The following is a 20,448-nucleotide window of genomic DNA, read 5'->3' as shown; positions in this document are numbered from 1 at the left end:
GGTTACATTTTACAACATCAAACACCACCTAAGCAGAGTGTGACTTTCTATTAACCATGGTGTACAGGAGAGGGCGGTAAAATCAAGATAGCTGCTTTATGCACATATCAACCACAACACTTTTCTCATGGACTTTAATTTACTTGTTCAATACTTGCTACCAGGTTGACTTTTAAACAAGACAAGCCATGCTAGTAGGCCCCCAGACGGTAATAAAACCGTTGTTGGAGGAATTAAACATGGAGATAATGCTTTTCTTACCAGCAGTGGAGCAGAAATGTAGCCTACCATTTGGCCTTAAGCGAGCAAAGTCAAGTTGTTATACATCAAACATTTTAGGAACATATCAGAACAAAACTGTCAGAATTCACTCAACTGTAATCAGTCCACCGTGTCCTCTGTTAGACTAAGGAGTACTTAGGCTCTGATGGGCTTTGAGGACACTAACCTTAGCATGGTAATGGTGATGGAAAGAAACCATGAATTTTGAAGGTTTCATCGTCTGGGCTATTAATGTTTGTACTGAATTTAATGGCAATGCATCCAACAGTTGTCGAGGACTAAAGTGCTGCACCGGCCACACCGCCGGTATGGCTAAAAATAGTGTCTTCGTTGAAACTAAGGCACCAACTGAAACTTCCTATATTTGTTTTGGACTAACACAATAGTAGATGACATTGCTATCTTCAGTAATATACAATACATTTTGTATAGTTGCAAAACAAACAGTTTTAAGTTTTTGTGAAGTCAAACTGTGAAATGACTGACACATAAGCTTTAAATTATGACTCTCATGCTGCAGCACATCACTGTAACTATAAAACCTTAAACTATCTCTGCATCGTGCTTATGGCTCATTTATTGACAGCATAGGTTGTAGCTTTTGTGCTTTACTTAAACATAAGTCAGTGAATCCATTCATTCAGTATCCTCCAGCATTCACTGAAGAGGTTTCTATTTCATCAAGAAAAGTGATAGTGAGAGAAACGGAGTCAGGTCACTGTGGCAATCAAGCACCTTTGAAATTCCTGTATAATGCAAGATTTGACAAAACACTTCAGTATCGAGTAGACTGAGGCTCTGAAATGTCATTTCAAGTTCCAGACCTCTACTTGACCTCTACCCAGACCTGTGTCTAACTCCTAAGATGATAGCAGTTTGCATTGTGATAAAAGAGACGTACAATACAATTGCTACAGTATGGAAATGATGCATTTCCACATACAATACAGTACAAGTTCATCTTTCCAAACTCTCCAAATATTCTCCATCTCATCCTTCTTCCCTTGTTCCGTTTCCAGCTGAATGACTGTTCCATCGGCATCCAAAGCCCTGCTCTCTACTTCCCTGAACTGGTATTCTGTTTGGGGTTCTTTTTCTGTGCAATGCCATAGGGCACATGGGCAGCGATGGTGCCCATCTCTACTGCTCCCTCCACATGAAACATCTGATCATCAAAGTAGATGTGCGGCTTGATCTTCTGCAGCATAGGGCCCTTCGGTGCTCCTGCCAGGAACAAGGCTTCGTCGATCTCCAAGCCCCAGGCCCTGAGTGTCTTCAGCGCCCGAATCCCGGAGCTGGCTGCGCTACGAGCTGTGACCAAGTAGGTCCGGATGGGACACTCCATGCGCTGGCCTTTAGCGTAGAACTTTTTCTGGAGCTTCCCCAGTGCCTCCAGAAAGCCCTTCAGGGGACCCTGCAAGGGAGAGGAACAGATCATGATAAAGCAGAGCTGGTGAGGCTGTGTGTCCTCTTGTGTTTCAGTGTCTCGTTTTGTGTGTATTTTATGCTTTGCATCATTAGTTGTTATTGCACTGCCATGCCCCATCTTTAAGTGCATGAAGCACAAGTAAACTTTTATTGAATTAGCACAATTTTATTTTAATGTCACAGCTAATTTTATAAATTGCTGGTTCTCTGACAGAATGACACACCAACTGGCAGTCTGACTCCCAATGACTTTTGAAAGCATTTATCATATAACTTTGCATAATTTATTCCTAGAATAATCAGTCAATGAAAAGGATTTTATATTGTCAATATTTGCATAATCATTTACAGGTGATTAGGCCTGCATGGAGATGGCAGTCTAAGGCTACAAAGGATTAGGATTTAAAGCTCTCCTACTTTTTGTTGCCTCAGTTTCTTTTATTGGCACATTTTGTTTTGTTTTTTTAATTATAAAGGACAAAAAAACAAACCTCATTAATTCTGGGATATCTGATTATTTAGCCTAAGGTAACATAATATATCCATGGTGTTGGAACATTAGCTACTGTTCAAGAGAAAAATGTCCAAAGAGACGACCAGTAAAAACTACAAACATGATCCAATAGCGTGTCCTCATGTTCCCTCTCGTGTTCGAAGAACTTGTCCAGCCCATGGGCTTTGAAGATTCGTTCTGACTCATCAGAGAAGAGGACGGCATCACCGTCAAACGCCACCCTCAGCTGGGACTCTGATACCTCCGTCACCTTCTCCTGCATGAACATGGTGGCTGCTGCAATGCCTGAACACAAAAACACAGAGTAATGGGTCACAATGAGTTCAGCAACACATTAGTTGAAGGCAGAGAATTGGTGATTATACACACTTTGCTCCACTTGACTTTGCTTTGTTTTACCATTTTACTTCACTTCATGTTTACTTCACATCACTTCACTTTAGTTTAGTTAAACTCAACTCATTTCAGTTCATTTCACTTCACTTTGAATTAAAGCGATAGATTCTTTAATACCTGCAGACAATCCTATGTTGACTGAATCAGAGTCAAGTCAACAGAAACATCACGTGCTCAGGTAAATCCTGGTTTTACGTATCACTTCATTTCGCTTCACTTCACTTCACTAAATCAAACCAGGAGACATTCTGATATCTGCAAACAACAGGAAGGACAATTTTTTTTCTAAATTCAAACTTAAGTCCAAATGTGTAAAAAATTAAATATTCAAACTATAATGACCTTTTTGAACTAAAAATTTAGTTTATAAGCACTGTTTGAAGTAGTTTTCCTTCTTTTGTGACAACAAATCTGCAAACCTTCCTGCTTGCTGCAACCCAAGCGGTTCAAAGTAGTTCGAAAGAATTACACGCTCGTTTGAATTTGTTCGAACCTGAGTGTTTGAAAAAGTGCTGCTGCTGTTGTGTGTGTGCTTCCCACACAGTCTCTGCATTAGTGACATTAAACTTGTAAGTCACATGAGGAGTGCCCCTGAAGTCCCCATGAGAGGCATGCGGTCACGCTGTGATCAGTCAGCACCCCAGTTAGTTCTCCCTCTGTGTGCAGAGACTGTGAGATGGTAGCTCCAGTAGGTTCTTTTCTGGCTCTTACTGCCAGAAAATGGAAATCTATAAAATATCAAACATTCTCGGTCAACTAAGCTAGTTTTTAAATTAGTCTGAATCATCATTTGTGTTTGGGTTTGTTTTTTTTCCAACCCTGTCTCTTTCCCTATTTCTGTATGTGCTATTCATTTTGACAGCAATAATAATGCAGCATGAAATGTGCTGCACCCGGCAAATTTAAGTCTCCCGAAGCGGTTGTCACCGCAAGTCCCATAAATTTCACATCATTACATTCGGTTTCCGGCTCCTTGTCAGCGGAGCATATTAACATCCTGTATTACTTTGGCTGAGAGCAGCCCCACGTATTCAAATACTGATACATATTCAGAGCCACAGCCATAGAAAATGGGATGGTACTGCCAACTGGTATTCCCTTCGGTGTCTGTCTTGATATGTCGTGACATGCAGGAATTCATCAAGCAAAAACAAAGAGAAGAAAAAATTAATGTGCTGATTTAGGGTTATGTCACTGCGGAACTGGAGAAGATGTCAGTCAGTGGTTGTGCAAACAAGGTATACTCCGTGCACAGTGAGCTTTGTGTGTGTGAGAATTTTAGTCGTTTAAAGGCAGTAGCGGAGTTTTTATTTTGAAGTTTTATTCCATTTGACTGAAAACAAATGCATCTGACAAACCTGCCAACCACTTTCTTAGATTAAAATATTCCACACTCATACAATAATAAAATAAATGGAAATCAACATTACTGCAGCTTTGAAAAAGGTCTCCTGCAATGCACAGTCGTATACGTAATAAATTGACTAAAACATGCAACAACAATGAGTGCTGCATGGACACTACTGTCCTGGCTATGATCGGGGGGGGGGTATCCCAGTTTTAAAAAATCTAAATAGTTTCCTCAAAACCTGAATAAAGCTTCATCAAGGTTCCTGAAATCTGATCCCCTTTTGAATGAATTTGCAACTGGGTTACTCCAAAAAACCTGATCAGGACTGGGATATTAATGTGCATAAACACACTTTATGCTCAGATAGAATCTGGGGCATGTATCCAGGGTTCTGATTGCCATCTGCCATGTGCACAGTTGTGTCCTACGATACTGTTAGTCAGTGTTGTAAAGTGTTACCATAGGATACATGCTGAGATGAAATTGAAACTCTGACACTGGTGTTGTCACTCTTGTATCGCATTATCACTGACTTCATGGATACTAAATCCAGCATAGTAGTAAAGACAGCAGTGCCCAGGTAGCCAGAAACCAAACTGGGTAAATCCTGAACACCTGAGGAAGCTTTACTGTATAGCGGCTGGTTGGTAGATCTCTCACTGGTGCCAGGCTAACTGTTATGTTATGGTATGTAATGCTAAGCTAACCAGCTCCTCTCTGGAGCTTCTTATGTAAAACAAATATGAGAGTTGAGTCAATCTTCTAATTTATTCTCAGAAAGAAAGCAAATAACCATATTTCCAAAAGTATTGAGCTATTACTTTAAGGCAATTTTCCATTATTTAATCTCTATTTATTGTTTTTTCTATATCATGAATATAAATAAAATTTATTTAAATTAACTCTTAAAACAAAAGTAACATATGCGTTTACAGAAGACAGAAATGAGCAATCCTGCAGATTAGGTCAATCCTGGCATATAAATTAATCATGAGATCACTTGAGAGCCATTCTTAATGGTTAAAAGTGAGTCTGTTGGTATGTTAATATGTCATAACTTAATCATACTCATCTCTGTGTGTGTGTGTGTGTGTGTGTGTGTGTGTGTGTGTATGTGTGTGATCACCTTCAGCCAGTGCTTCCTGGACCTTGTTGGCGTCAGCAGACAGGTAGAGGTTGGTCTGCCAGGCCTTCAGGTAGCCGGTAGGACTGCTTCCCCCCGTCATGCAGAACCTCTCAATGAACAAGTCTGGGGAGAAGAGAAACAAACAGCAATAAGGTTTTTAGTTTCGGTACATCACTCAGTGTGCATTATTACATTAGCATTACAATAGACCCATTACAATATTGTGATGGGTCTTGTAGTGTTTACTTTTATATTTGCAGACTGTGAGATAAGGCCAACATCAGGTGACAGACAAAAAAAAAAAAAAACATCCTCATTTCTGCTGGAGACTGTAGCTTAAATCTGTCATGGAATTTATGATAAGTAGGTTCAGGAGTCATAGGAGGTGAAGGGGAGGGGCAAAGGGGGTAAAGACGGGCGACAGGATAAATTTACAAGTGGAGAGGGTTCAAAGAGGGGGTGAGCTAGAAGGGGGAACAGGGAGGAGGGGAGAGGTTATACATATGAGAGGCAGAAGGAATTAAGACTGGTGGGAAAGTGTCTGTTTGCATTTTGGCCGAGGGAACCTTGTAATTCTGTGCTGAGAGAATCTATGTGGAGAAGAGTGGGAGACTGACATTAGGTCAACGGGGGAGGGCTGCTAGAAAGGGCAGAGGAGTTAAGGGATAGACTAATGCCTTGATGGAGATGTGCCAGAATGAGTGTGAGTAGGGTTTAAGGTTACAATAGAACGAGAATAGGGGGACGACACCCAAGATAGATGGAGATATAGTAAAAGAGAAGGTTAGTGGGTGGGAGATTGATGTGCTGATGATTAAAAGAGAAACTGAAAGGTTATGGCATTTATGTAAACACTAGTCTGAGCAGAAACTTGTCTTCACACACATGAAAGGGCCATATTTGAATATTGCACTTACATTTAGATCATTTTGATCAAAACAATCATCACAATTGATGCAGCACAAGCTGAGATATCCTGACTTTTCAGTCCGTAGTATGGGTCACACACCAAAACAGCTGGATCCTACATTTCCTGTAATGCAAGCGGTAGCATCTTTTCATTTGACCCTCCCTAAACGCCCAGGTTTTTTAAACTCCACACCCTCAGTCTGGAACGCAGGCGTGTCCATGCCCAAGCCGAGGTAAATCTAATGACATCACTATGACATCAACAGGGCTTATTTTCTCAGGCTTCTACAATATACAACTGTTTTCAGTGGCACAGATTAGTAGCACGCTGCCCGTGAGCTAGCTTTCCTTTTTGTGGCAAATCAGTGGAGGGAGCCTTTAAGCCAACCAAAAGTGACTTCCTCCCACGCTGAGTCAGCATTTTTCATCCGCAGTAACAGAGCGAACGGAGGGAAGTGAAGTAGCTCTCTGGCACCCAACTCTCTCGGTAATCACTTACTTTAAATGTCTGTGGAGCAGTTCCCTTGACACAGCTGTATCTTGTCATTAGGCTGTATTGATCTGTATTTTATCAGGCAACTTTTCATAACGGTGTGATCCGATCAACATATTTGCGTTGTGGTGCAGGAAATAACGTTAACAGGAAGACTCTCCCACTCCTGACCAGATGTTTGTTTGTTTGTTTGTAGTTTTCCAACTGAGAGGGCATGAAGACCAAGGGATTTAGCTGAAAATGCTAATGTGAAGAACAAAAAAAGCTGTCCTGTTTGAAAACTGACTACACTGTACATTAATTTTCCGATTTTTTTCATTTTTGTCTGTGTGTTTGTTTCCAGGTGGATCCTACACAGTAGTGATTTAACCTAGCTTTTACTTTTATAGCTATGGACAGCAGCCATTTAAAATAGCAAAAATACTCAGCCCCCTTAAAAGCACGTGGTGTTGAAATGAAATGAATAATATAATCCACTTCACTGAAATGAAAGAAGCACCCTATGAATACAAGCACAGTTTAAATCCCCCAGCCTCAGTCTACTTGACCAAAACAGACGTGTCTCACAAAACAAAACTAGTTTCAACACTTTCATTCAACCATGAATTATGCATGCCGCTTTTTATCGTGTGGTTAACCTATCTACTACATCTCTAGTCCTGAAGTGCAACACAAAACATATTTTCTATTCTATGAAAATGAACGTAAGCTGCTGTAACTCATGGAAAAAAATCCCTCACATACAATCTTATCCCTAAATGATGTCAAAGAAATAAACAAAACATATTGACAACATACTAATCTGTGTTTTGATGTCAACAATAAATTTCGGCTTCCCAACGAAGAAGGCTCAATGTCAGAAATTCAAACTTTATCGTCAGACGGTCTGAGTACTTACAGTAGAGCAGTTTAGTAGTTTGTCACCAAACACACATAAAAACAACAACAGGGATCTTGTGGATAACCACTTTAGGCACCAAAGACAAACTGTCTCCAAATTAGCATGAGTCAGTAATCCATTCAGACGAATCTGATCTCAGCAGAGCTAAACTCTGGCATCCACCGGTGTAAAGTGACAAGCACGATACAGACGGAAACATAAACAGAAACAGGCTGCAGGCAGATGGAGTTGGAGATAGAAACTAAAAGAAACAGAGGGACAGTGTTGCTTTAAGCCCCCTAAGTGGTCTCTCCATCATTCAAAGAACCGACTGTCCTCCACAGATTCCCCAGATGGTTTATTTAGCTTTGTAGTCAGGCCCTCATCATTTCAAACCTCCCAAGTGTCCCCTGCCTTTAAGACGGGTGCTGGAGCGTGGGAGTCACTTGAGGGAAAATGTCCTCACCATTGATGTCTTTGTATCCCCCCCCAAAAATGTTTTCATATCATCTATCTTTGTGTGATTTATTTGCTTGTTCTGAAGATCTAAAACATGGTTATAGGAAAGCAGGAAATCAGCAGGGCTGTGAACAAACTGCTGTCACATCAAAGTATGAGCAGCTCCATGGTACGGTTACTTTGCTCTCATAGCAGCCAGGTGTGCGTCCGTGTAGGATATCAGGAATATTCATTAGGTCACGGAGCGGCTCCAGTTCTGATTTCCACAGAGAACGATAATGTCATCACATGAAATATCAATTGACTGCGCACGGAGCACATTACAGGACCTGCCAGTCATCTTAGCCCTTGGGTCCTATGATGTGTACATGCTAAACAGATGCATGAAATCACTGGCGGTCACCTTCATTTGTTATCCACAGCTATGCGGGGACAACTGTATAGTTGTCCAAGCGCAAAGGAGGGAAAACTTTACACTCCATCCTGCAGCTGTTAAAAATAGCTAGTGTAAGTAGATCGCTAGTGTAAGTAGATGATGCTCTGTGGTGTTCGTAGCGCAGTTTCAAATGTGAAAAGCTAGAGTAGCAGGTTAATATTTCTGTCAGAAGCATTTCTTATATCCGTGTCACCCGAGGAGTCCTAGTGCAGAATGAAATTCAACACAGTCTTATCTCTGTGACATCAGAGAAACCATGTTTTCCTTTAATGCTGTAGTAAAGGTCAGAGGCCAGGGGACTCTTTGAATGCATCGGCCCCCTCACGCAGAGCGCCACCAGAGACATCTCACACGGAAGCATCTGGAAGGCCCTGTGTGTTGCTTTGTCGGCTCCGCTCAGACCTGTTTTTGTTTCGGGCCTCTTGGATTATTCCTGCATCCCAGAGGACATAATCTTGAGCTCATCCCAGCCTGAAGCTCTGAGGAACAGGAAGTGGTCTGTGAGGAAGATCTCATCACAGGGTCTGAGTTGTCCCTGGGAAGGGTCCTACCAGTCAGCTGTTTATACACTTTGTTGTTTGTCCCTCAGCTGAGTTTGCGTGAGCTGCGGTATCCCGACCAACTTGGATTATACCATTACATCAGTGTATGTGTCTTAACATCTTATAGTGCTGATTTTTTTCCCCGCTTAAAGTTGCACAAGGGAACGGTTAAATAAAAACACAAAGTCACAAAAAAAAGGATGCAGCAAAGTATGCTGAAGAATTCATAATCACAAACCGACTGTGTTTTGTAGATTCCTTTCATGCTTTGGGCTGGAACATCAGTGCACAACCATGTGCTCGCTGGAAGTATAAGTACAAAACATTTCAATTTGCTTGACCAAAATCAGACTCTATGAAATGTACCTAGATAATGACCAGGTCTGTGACCGTTGCCACCTAGCCCCGGCATCTTTGAGTTACATGCTCCTGTCCTGTTCATCTTTGAATAGTTTCTGTTCTGTGATATTCTCGCCTTTATCAGAAACTCTAAAGAAGCAGTGCACATTGACCACAGTCACCGCATTGTTTGAGGACAGAAAGCTGATGATGATGATGATTGATGACTGGTGATTTCTCTTCTAATTGTGGAACGAATTAGGGTGTTTGAGTGATTTTGTGGGGGCGGGGTATGTTCAGTTTGCCCATGGAGCGGGAGATAATGATCTTGTCAGACTGTATTGTAAGTGGTGGTGCATGAAACTTGATATCTTCTTAACCTATCGATGGGCTGGTACCCTATGACAGGAAGCTATTTAAAGGCACTATTGCTGTCTGCCACATTGTATCTTTTGACAGCGGCACTGAGGGTTGCCAACGTCGTAAATTTTAAAATTCTACTTATAGCTTTAACCTGTTGTGTTATTGCCTTTGCTGGATATGAAGCAACTGTTTTCTCTGCTTGGAGACACTGGAGCTCATCTCCTCTTTGTTTGGATCTCTGTTAGACTTACTGTGATGGTTGATTGTGTTGATGAGCCGTATTCCTACGTGTGCATGGTTGTACGTCACCAAAATAATGTCAAACAGTTCTTCACTTTGTGGGTACAGCTCCCGCAGACGATTGTTGACTGCCTCCAGAGCCTGTCAGGACGCAAGAGTCAGGACAGCAAAAAAGAAAAAACATCAGTCTGCAAATCGGTACTGTATGTATTATGTTGGTTTGTGTGACTTTAACCTTGACAAAGGGGAAAGCGGGTCCAGGGGCGAAGGGTTCGTTCTCGTGTTCGATCTGGTATCTTAGATACTCCTCCACTCCTTTCTGCTCAAACACCTTCTGCTCATGCTCAGTCCGAAACAAGACGCGGGACGAAACGGCAATAGTCACTGCGTTCTCTGGCTTTGGCTGCAGAAGAAAACAGAGACAAGACGGATGACTGGAATGATGAAGAGACAGACAGAAAAAAAAGGGAAGATGAAGTATAATGACCCATTAAAAGATGGCTGGAAAACACAGTGGGAGGAGAAGTGAAAGATGATGACCCTATTTTTACCCGTGGTGATCCTTAAACTAAACCCTGCTAATAAAATTTTGAATGTCTCCTTTTTACAAGTGCATGCAAGTGCTTCTGTGACTTTAAAAGAGACCTCATGGACAACATCATTAAAACTTTATTTGGATGCAGTTAGAGGAGTTGTTAGAACTCTTCACAATACATGCACATGCAAAAACATGACACATTTCACTTACTCTCATGCCTATTATCTGCTGTAATGGCATTACAGTATCTTGGAGCAGACACATCCGCTATGAATGGGGATCTACGGTGTCATTAGTAGAATGGCGTTATCTCTAATCATGAGATAAGAAGACTACGTATGTTCAGCCACGTGAGCACCCATGTCCCACTGCAGTTCACTACAGCCGAGTACAATTTACAAACCTTTGTAGGTTCTTGTGGGCTCCTAGGGACGGTGTGAAAATTATTTGGGTGAGGAGGGAGGCTTAACTTCATGGTTCACATTTTCATGAGCAAGACCCTCAACCAAATTATTTTCTTTGGACCGTCCCCTTTGCTAAGGAAAAAACTTAATACAATCATTTTGGAGTTGGTTAAATTACTTATTACAATAAATAACTAAAAGAGAAGAAAAGCATAAAGAATTAAAGATGGGGTACCTTAAGAGAAAACTTTCTTTACAATGTGCGCAACCAGTATACAAGAATAAAACAAGAGTTACCTACTGCTACACTACCACTAAGCTCTTGTTTTGTACTGTATATATTGCTTTGTTTTACATGTAAAGTTAAATATGTAAAGGAAGCTGTACAGAAAGTGTCTTGCGGTTGTGGAAGAATGGACCGTAAAGAGCGTCCAAATCCCCTGTGGACTGAAACTGTGTTTGCAGAACTGCTCATATTAGTTAAATGTTAGCTAAACACGGTTCGTTACTGGCCAGTTGACAACTGTTTTAAGGTGTGTAAAACTTGGTTATTTACACGGCCTACAAATTCTGGTTCTGATAAAATGTAAAACTGACAGTCTTGTTTTGTTCCAATGTTCAAAAGAATTACTGATTACACTCTGATGCTAATTTAGATACATTTAACTAGTTAGCAACCCAACACCCTATTCCCAAAACAAACCCTGTCTTCTGAAAATCATAATATTCAGTGTTTGTTGATGCTGTCAGAAATAATCATGTGAGGATTCAACTCTGTAGTCATTGTGGAGGATGGAGTTGTGTTGTTGAATTATACTTCATAAAACTGAGAGGTGATTGTAATATTTTGCCCATCCCCATGTATGTCAAATGGTCAGCATGCAGTGACTCAACAAAATGGACACACGCAACGTCAGTGCCCTGCCAAGAGCGTGATGATTCTGGAGCTCTGTGGGTATCTAGGATTTTTAACAGTGCTAGATGGCATGGTGTTGCGCTCATGTTGCCTAACGTGTGTGTTTATGCTCGTGTGCCGGTGTCTGGAAGGGGAGGGCAGCATTCCTACGGGGGCAACGGCCATCATACCCCACAGCGGGCAGCTGAACTCAGATGAGGGGGGTGACTAATTTAAAGTACAACAGTGTGCATGTGAGAGTGTGTCTGTTTGAAAGTTGTTCCAGGGCACATAACTTTGCCTAGATGTGTGTGAATGTCTAGGTGGAGTTTGGGTGCAAGTCTCTGTTTGTCCCGGTTAAATTGGTTTTTCAAAAACAGCTTAAATGAATCTAACAATACTCTAACAAATCTAATAGAGATAACATTGATCATTTCATATGCATTATGCGTGTGTTCCCAGTTGGGGCAGACATATTTGTACGAAGACACATGCATGTTTGTGTCCATGTTTGCTGGCAAAAATGCCGCAGGCCGACAGGAGCACTGAGCCGTTGTCCCTCTATTTAGCCCCGTTCCATGGTTCAACAGCCCCAAAAAGCTACATCATCCAAAACGATCATGCAGTTGAATCAACACTTCTCAAACACAGTTTCATCAAAACCTGAATATTGAAACCTTCATGAAGGAGAATTCATCGCAGGATTATTGTGTTAGACTGCATTGGTTTTAGTTAGGTGTACCTAATAAACTGACCACTGAGTGTGTATGAACACAGGTGTGTGTAAAAGTACCACGCACTCATAAGACTAGCTTCATCTTGTCACCAGAGAGAAAAAGAGCTTCTCCCCAGGGCGTATGTGAAGGTTGCAATTTGTCAGGACCAAACTGAATTAACAAAAGTGCGTGAGTCGGGCGAAGGTTAAAAATAATACTTGTGCATAAAAATTGGCTAACTGTGGAGCTATGCCTTCTTTTGCTCATTTTATGACAAGATTTTTACTGGAATCAACTTTTCGGGAAGTAAGACAAAACTGCCTCATTGTTAGCTGGACTGAAATTAAAGTTTACTTTTTCAGTATATATATATATATATATATATATATATATATATATATATATATATATATATATATATATCAGCATATATATTTAGTTTTTCTTTTTATATTGGTGTACTTACTTAGTCAAAAGTGTGATTACCAAAACAAAGATATATATGTTTCCTTTCTGGCCTCTGCAGGAGCTGCTGACGAACCCGCACGTGTTGAAATAACACGAAGGAAAACTAACAGAGAGCGGGAATCATTGATAGCATTAGCAAGATGGGCTAGCTAGCTTCTACTTTCAGAAAGGAAACTACTTAGCCTAAGTTGCTAGCTGACGTGCTCCATTAAGTAGCGCACCATGGTGTCTGTCAAGCGCTGTCGTGGGAAAAGCCCCTTCTAAGTTTAAAGCTTAGACAGTACTTCCACAAGTATGTCCAACAACAGTTATTTCCTCTTTTGAAAAATGGAGAAAAAAAATGCACAATGACAGCAATTGTAGTTTTTATTTCCTTACACAGACTGAGGAGAATTCAAATTTAAGTTCAGCTTTTCTTCATTTCTGACTTGGGCAGAGGTCATTTTTTTCTCCAGCCTATAACAGAGCATGCAATCCATCACGTAATATTAAAATTCAAATATCACAGAAGCACGGGTTCACATACAAACGAGCCAGAGCTCTGTGTAGCTGTCTAGTGATTGGAACACAGCAGGTTGGTTCATTAGCTGAGTGACTATCCGGTACGGCCCAGCACGACAGCACGCGTGACGATGCATCAGGCCGGGCTGTTGGTTAGTAGAGTGAGTGTGTCCGTGACCATGCAGGCAGCCGTCACAGGGGAGGTTGAAACAAGGTGAAAGGGCAGTGGTTGATGGTCATTCAGTAGCCATGGACACAACCTTTGACCTCACATTATGATGGGACATACTTACGAAGAACACGCCTCCTTCCACCTTCCGGGCTCGTCTCCCTGTCACCTTAGCAGAATGACAGTTTGTTTTTATTCATCAGAAAGAATTTTCCACATCTTTACATTTTCCTTAAAGATTATAAATTGACCTGTTGATGAATATCTTTTTGCAGTGTCTGTTACGTACATTTCCTCTTATTCTTTAAAAGCTGTGACGACAGAGAGCTGTATATAACAGAGGTCTGACACAGTTGGGTCAAACTAGTTTTAAAGGTGCTGTGTTTACGGTGGAAAACATGGGTCTCTCTACGAACGCTGCACTGAGATGGCCTTGCGGATGTATGAGACCTTTAGTGCAGCTTACCCATTAGAGTCAGTTTACTCCATGAATAACATGTCACATAGTCTGGGAGTGACCCCAGAGCCCGAGTCCAGATCTTTGCTGTGATTTGACACTGGCAGTGTTAACTGCCTGCCCCCTCGCTCAGTGGGCCTCCCACCCACTGAGAATGCATCGATCACAAGGCTCCCCTTCACAGGAACGTAACAGTAGTCACCTCCTACTCATTCATTTGTATGGTGGCAAAAAGGCAAGTGTATATAATTAAACTTGCTGGGGATGAAAACTAAACATTCACCTATTTATTTGAAGTTGCAGTTAGGAATCACAGCATCCTTTATTGTCAGGTAAAGCACAAGATGGGAAATTGCTGCTGAACCTGTAACCCTCCTCCACTATATATCAATCCTGTCAGAGCTTTGCCAGCTCAGCAGGGTACCTGTGCATAACCAAGATCCATGAGTCATCTGTTATTTATGCATTTTTATACATAAATAAGGCTGTGAGACATCCCCTCATCCTTCCAAGAATGGAGAGACAAGAAGTGCAAGGGATTTCCAGACAGAGGAAGGGGAAAGAACAGAGGGGGGAAGCGGTGAGAGTGCGAGGAGAAAGTGACGTGGTGGGGGGTGAGCACCAGCGGGGGCCTGATATTTATAGATAAGTAAAGGCCAGTGATGGTGCAGTCTGTTCAGTCCTTGGCAGATATGGTAACAGAGGAGTATGACTGAACACACTGCCAGCAACAGCAACGTTAATGTACTGGTTTGTCTGAAATCCAGCAAATATCGCAAATATTACAAATTTCACTTTGATAAAATTGTATTTCTTTTTTTTTTTGTTTGTTTGTTTTACTAAAAACACTGACAAAGTACAGGTGAATTACTGTTGAGTTGATGTACTTAGAGAGAAGGTGATACATGATACATAGATGACAATCAAGTTTTGTCCCAAAAAATGAAAAGAAAACAAAAAAGTTTGTCCTTCCCTGAAATGTCAGCTGCTGCTGGAAGATTTTATGAGCTCTAGATTGCAAGCTACTGAAGCTAACTGTGATCTATTGTGTTGTACGTACAGTATGATACAAAAAATGTAAGATCAGATTTTTATTTTATTCTGACATAACACTGCTTGGCTGCTTAACGTTAGCTTGAATATTGTAGCCACGTTAGCCAACAGTGCTGGACAGAAATGAACAACTGAATATTTTTTTTTGGTGTGTTTTTTGAGCTCGATACGAATCGAGTCTACGCTGGTGCGTACTGCCTCCAGGAAATAGTCGTATGCCCACACTCTATGTCCAACGCTGACGGGACCCCTCCTCCGCGACACCTGCCCCCTGATTTTTAGCCTTTTCGGTATGACTGAGGTGTGCTTGGTGTGTTGTTTTTGTCTGTCTGTCTGTCTGTCCGTTCCCCTTTCCCCCTTCGCCCTCTGTCTCACTCTCTCTGCCAAGCCTGTCTGATAGTCTCGGTCCCTGTCTGCCAGCTCTGCCTTACACCTGCTCCCCTTGTCTCCAGGATCACCTGCCACGCCAGTCTGCCAAGACCACCAGCCAGTTCACATCCTCGGGGTCCCCCTCTGGCAGGCCTCCCCCTGGATATCTCCCCCTCTTCTTGACCCCAAACCCTGAGCCAATCACCATCTTATCATCCCTGCCTGAGACTTGTTTGACACCTTACCTGCTTGTACACTGTCTGCATTTGGGTTCAGCTTTGATTTGTGACAGATACTGACAAATGCTTTTGTCTTCCCACCTACTCGCGTTTTATAAGTAACCAAACTAAACGCCGCCAGCTGCATAAATGAAAGCGTTACAGACTCACCTGAGTACTGTGTGAAAAAAGTTTTGTCTGACTGATATATGTTTCCCCTCAGGTCTGAGGGGTTTCCCCTCAGGTCTTACCAGAGACCTTTCAGAACTACATACCCATATACTTGATACAACTCGACTCAACTCCGCTGCCACTGATCCCCGCTCTTACTCTTACATACTTGCTGTCCCCGACACTTCCTGTATATGCCGAACTGTAGCCAGTACACCGCAGAATGAGGGAGAGTCTGCTCGGGAGCTGCCAGGCTCACTGGATTTGTACCAAAAAATTTACCAAAGTCTTGTTAGCCTGTAGCAAGTGGATATTATTCTTGATTCCTGGTTCCTGTGGACTTTGGAGAGACTCCCTGCTCGAGTTTGATTGACCTACATAACTTTAGCTCCCTGTTAGTTCTAATAATTGTGATAGTTTTATCGCCGCCAGGTTACTTTTTATTTCTGCCACTATGATACAACATACAAGTTGGTAGAGTTTTGTAAGAACACATGCCATCTACACAATTATCAAAGAAAATAACAGTCACACCTCCCGGCACTTTAGCTAATGGTGTTCTTCTTGAAGTAACGATGGGTACGTTTACCACTGGAGGTAGTAAGCTATTTAGTCATTTTAAAGTTTGCAGCAGATATAAACACGCTGCACACGTCTGACTTTCTCTTTCAATTATACATTAAATTATCTGACCTACAGCCCCTGAGTCATTTCACCTTCTTGGTCAGATTCAGTATCATTTAAAGTAGATTAGAAGCAGCTTTAATTTAATATGATAGCTACTCAATGACACTGACCTGGCCATTTAATGTTAATTAAAATTATACTCATACTCAACTACTCATATAAATGAAATGAAAGAAGTAGTGACTTAGTACTGCATTTCTATTTTATTGATGAGGCCTTTGTTGTTGAGTAAAAGGTCTCATTACTGAAAAAATGTGACGCCTTCCATCATCATCCCTTATTTGTCTTTCGCTTTTATTCTCTTGGGCAGCCAGTTACGCGTAACGGGGCCGTCACCCGTGGAAATGTGTCATTAGGGAAAGCACTTCATGAGGTGAATTTGGCCGCTTGATTTTTGAGACAGCGACTGTCTGGGCTCTAGAGTCGACCACACGGTCTAAGATTAAGGAAAAAGTTAGGTTTATATACTGTCGTGTAACCTTCTAATTTCAACCGACATTCGTTATAACGATAGGTCAGTAATCTCTTTGGTCCATTACCTCTGATGAATAGTCACATGCACTATGCCCTAATGCCGTTTTGTGTCTTAAATCTCTAATTATGGATGGTGACTTTACATGTGAGTGCAATTGAACCCTCCCGTGCATAGTTTCAGATGAAGGCAGAGATGTATCTGTGCTGTCCATTAGGCCAGTGCTATATCTCTATTACAGCATTCTAATGCAGTGATATCTGGGTTGATAGTTAAGCGGTATCACTGCTACATGATCATGGATGTTTACAGTCTGAAAATACACTACTGCGGCCGCACTAATCCTCGAGCTTACCCGGCTCTGAGCTACTTTCAGCCCTCATACCGTGCTTTCAGTTAGTTCTCTTCTGTTTTTCTACTTTATCTTTCTCGTTTTCTTTGTTTATTATAATACTATCTTACTCAGATTCCTCTGCGTATCAAATTTGGATCATTCGGTTTCACAGTCACTCAAACTGGCTCAGCGGCCTTTCCACCTGAAATGCTCCTTATGCTACAGTATGTTGATGTCCTGCAGTGCTATAAACGGCACCGAACACTGCCGGTCAACGTGTGCCGTTCTCTTTCAATTGTCAGCTCATGTCATCCTTTTGCCAACTGGAATTTTACTTCCCAGGGTTTTCTTAGACGCAAAGTTGTTAAGATAGTAGCATTTTTCACAGTGCAGACAAAAGTAGGCAAAAATGTTCCGCGTGTCAAAATCATCCACTTCTATACAACACTGTAGCACGCAGTCATCTGAAATTTTTTCATTTATCATTTACCGAATCTTCTCCTATTGATCCGCTGTGAGTTTAGTCTCATACTCGTATTTCGAAATACAGACTATGTCATACATGATATCTTTTGATTTATCGTAATGAAGAGTGAAAAAATGGAATTAATTGTACAAAACCAGATGTAAGTCAAAAACAAAAAAAAGAAGTGATAAATAAAAACATGTAATCCAGACAGTACGTTATGTTGGTTAGCTTATTAGCCTTGCCTCTAAAGTCGTGAATGGCTTGGTCATGAGTGAATACTGAAGAAAGTCAATCACCGTTACTGCTTTGCTTTAACACTTTTTTTTCTGGTTTTTACAAGTCTCATGTATCTCCTATTAAAGTTCCATTCATAATCTTAAAGAAGGACGTATTGGAAGTTTGTGACCAAACTCTGTGGACTCCGAAACACTTGCAGACACACGCTCTGTCTTACCTTGCCCCCCCACCCCCATTTTCGAGCTACGCTTAAAGCTGCACGTGGGCGATGTAAACATCTGACTCAAAAAGGATGAACTGGAGGAGAGGAGTATCATGGCAGAGGAGAGGAGCAGAGGACAGAGGGATGTTTGGGATCAATTTGTCGTCCGGTAACTGTTTTAACAAGAGGCCTTTGCGCCCTGATGATGTGGACAGTGACATATAAACAGACAAAGAGTCAGTGAGACTTACTGGTTTTGGCTTGGTGGTGAGGCCCAGGTGATCTTGATCAAACTCTTCCTTCTCTTCCCATGGTGCTCTGCTGTCCCCATTGGACGAAGGGGCAACTTGGAGCTCCTTGACCTGTCCGCTCATCACCTGTACAGGGTCCAGGCTCATCTTCACCATAGAGAGTCACTCTTCTTGTGCTCCCGCAGGTGCCCTGCAAACTGTCCTGAATGCTCTACCTTTGACACAGTTCTCGTCTTAGGCGAAAAAGGTGCAACCAAAGGAAGAAAATGTCCCGCTACAGTCTGTAGCATTTATCAAGATACGCCTACATTGATAATAGGCTTACTACAGTAGTTTGCTGGGCTTGCACCTGTCCTGAAAGCAGCCGAAGTGTGAAGAGCAAAAGTGTACACTCGTCTGTCTCCTGTTCACTTGTCTGTATCCTATTTTTCCTCAAGAGGATTATTGCATCCAAGTCCAGAGCACATGAAAGACGTTCACTCATTAACAGCCATTATCCTAGACACACACTCCTCTGTTATCCATGCATGCACACACACACACTGTAACACACACAGTCTATCCTTTGTAGGTGTGATGCAGCCTGTGCAGCAGTCCATCTGCCGCTATCTCTCTCTGCCTTTCTCTTTCCCCCACTCAGTGCCCCCTCTCCCTCCCTACGTCCCTCTCTGTCCCATTCAATCACTCTCTCAGCTCCCCAGCTTCGTCCATTCCCCTCTGTCCTCCCGCCGACCAATCACAGCCCCGCTTCCTTATTCAGCATGTCCCCTCCCCCCCAACCACCACCTCCACCCCACCAACCCTCCCCCTGCTGTCCCCTGTTGACGGTGCAATTTGCCGAAGAGGCTCATGGGACATTCAGGCACACGCTAAGTACACAGCAAAAAATAGCCACAATGAGTCATTTCATCGCGGAGCAAATCAAATTTCTTTAAACAAGTGAGGTACTATTATCAACCCCCCAACAAATAAACATCATTCGGTAAAAAAAAGGGATTATCTCACCTCATATTGGCAGACTTTGTCTTTATTTTCACTCTTTATAAATGATTTGTGACATTTTTTGCAGTGTAGTCCCTATTTTTCAAGTAAAGTTATTAGTCACCTATCATGCTTAAAATATACCTAGAAATAATGAATGCATAATTAAGAATAAATAGGTTTCAGTATGAAAAATACGAGGCTGATAACTCGGAGAGGATGAGAATGGGCACGGGGTTGGGTGGGGTGAGGGAAGCGGAGTTAAATTAGCCTAAAGGTGGCAGATAATGGATGTAACCTTCATTTAAAACCAAGGTTGTGCACCGAGTCAAACACAGGGCCATTAGTGTCCTTACTCATTCATGTTGACTACAGCACAGTGTCACCGGGGCTTACAACAGCCAAATGCCTCTTTGGTCTGCTGTCCTGTTCTTACACAGAGGTGGTGTTTTAATCAAAGGAGAAATGGTGCATGCTTTATAGCTTCAAGCCTGTTGTTACGCCAGGAGGATCTATATACAGTGCGGGAGGAGAACGCATGCCACCGTACCCTCTTGTTAACTCCACTCCGCTGCCGTGCGTAGGGAAGGATTCATTTCGAAGTTCTCATTGTGTTTGCAGCACAGTTTGGCCTTGATGCCAACTGTACCTCTGCAGTACCGGAGTCCCAGTGGTTCTCTGTTGAAAAATATATCATAGACATCAGGAAATAAAGAATCAAATGATAAGTTGTGTAAAATGAACCAGTAGACTGTGGAGTTAAAAAATCACTAAAAGTCAACCTCAGTACTATAGAATGTGATTTCATCATTATATTTTAGTGCCCTTAATATTTGAATATATTTAGATTTATTGTTCACTCTTTTATTTATCATATTATTTCTTTATTACTCAAATAGAATGACTACAAGGAGCAGTAGTAACAGCAGTAGCAGTAGTATCATCTGTATCATTATTTGCACTAGTATTATCCAGTATTGGTAGTGATGGCACTACTTTTGAAATGCTCCATTAGATATTTTTATTCTTTCCGTAGCACAGATTAATCTTCAAACATGATCTCAGTATTGCATTGGTATCAATTCTCTGGAAAGAGAA

The 20,448-nt window shown here is 41.8% G+C and overlaps 1 protein-coding gene across 3 annotated transcripts; it reads right to left on the bottom strand.

Annotated features, from left to right (window-relative positions):
* Positions 1-1,339: 1,339 nt before the first annotated feature.
* On the bottom strand, positions 1,340-18,525 carry nt5c1aa (5'-nucleotidase, cytosolic IAa). Of its 3 annotated transcripts, none has more exons than XM_040122271.1 (7): positions 18,366-18,525; positions 13,574-13,611; positions 9,994-10,161; positions 9,770-9,899; positions 5,098-5,220; positions 2,325-2,509; positions 1,340-1,696 (listed from the first exon to the last, which is right to left on the bottom strand). In XM_040122271.1, exons 1-7 carry the CDS (start codon positions 18,523-18,525, stop codon positions 1,340-1,342), a joined length of 1,161 nt encoding a protein of 386 aa, XP_039978205.1. The 3 variants fall into 3 exon arrangements, with proteins under 3 accessions (XP_039978205.1, XP_039978204.1, XP_039978206.1); XM_040122270.1 differs by having other exon boundaries at positions 13,574-13,618; positions 18,370-18,525; XM_040122272.1 differs by lacking the exon at positions 13,574-13,611 and having other exon boundaries at positions 18,370-18,516.
* Between the last annotated feature and the right edge of the window lie 1,923 nt (positions 18,526-20,448).

Source organism: Xiphias gladius, chromosome 24 (assembly GCF_016859285.1).
Source record: "Xiphias gladius isolate SHS-SW01 ecotype Sanya breed wild chromosome 24, ASM1685928v1, whole genome shotgun sequence".
In the NCBI taxonomy this organism is placed as follows: Eukaryota; Metazoa; Chordata; class Actinopteri; order Istiophoriformes; family Xiphiidae; genus Xiphias; species Xiphias gladius.
The sequence above is the reverse complement of the archived record's forward strand: the minus strand, read 5'-3'. Positions and strand labels throughout refer to the sequence as shown.

Bases quoted from the DNA above. Each gene is read 5' to 3' on its own strand.
- nt5c1aa (XM_040122270.1), bottom strand. From the start codon at position 18,525: ATGGTGAAGATGAGCCTGGACCCTGTACAGGTGATGAGCGGACAGGTC. The intron at 2,510-5,097 runs GTGATCACACAC...TTTTGTGTTCAG, and splicing joins CCAGGAAGCACTGGCTGAAG to GCATTGCAGCAGCCACCATG. The intron at 1,697-2,324 runs GTTTGTAGTTTT...TCTCCCTTGCAG, and splicing joins AGGACACGCTATTGGATCAT to GGTCCCCTGAAGGGCTTTCT.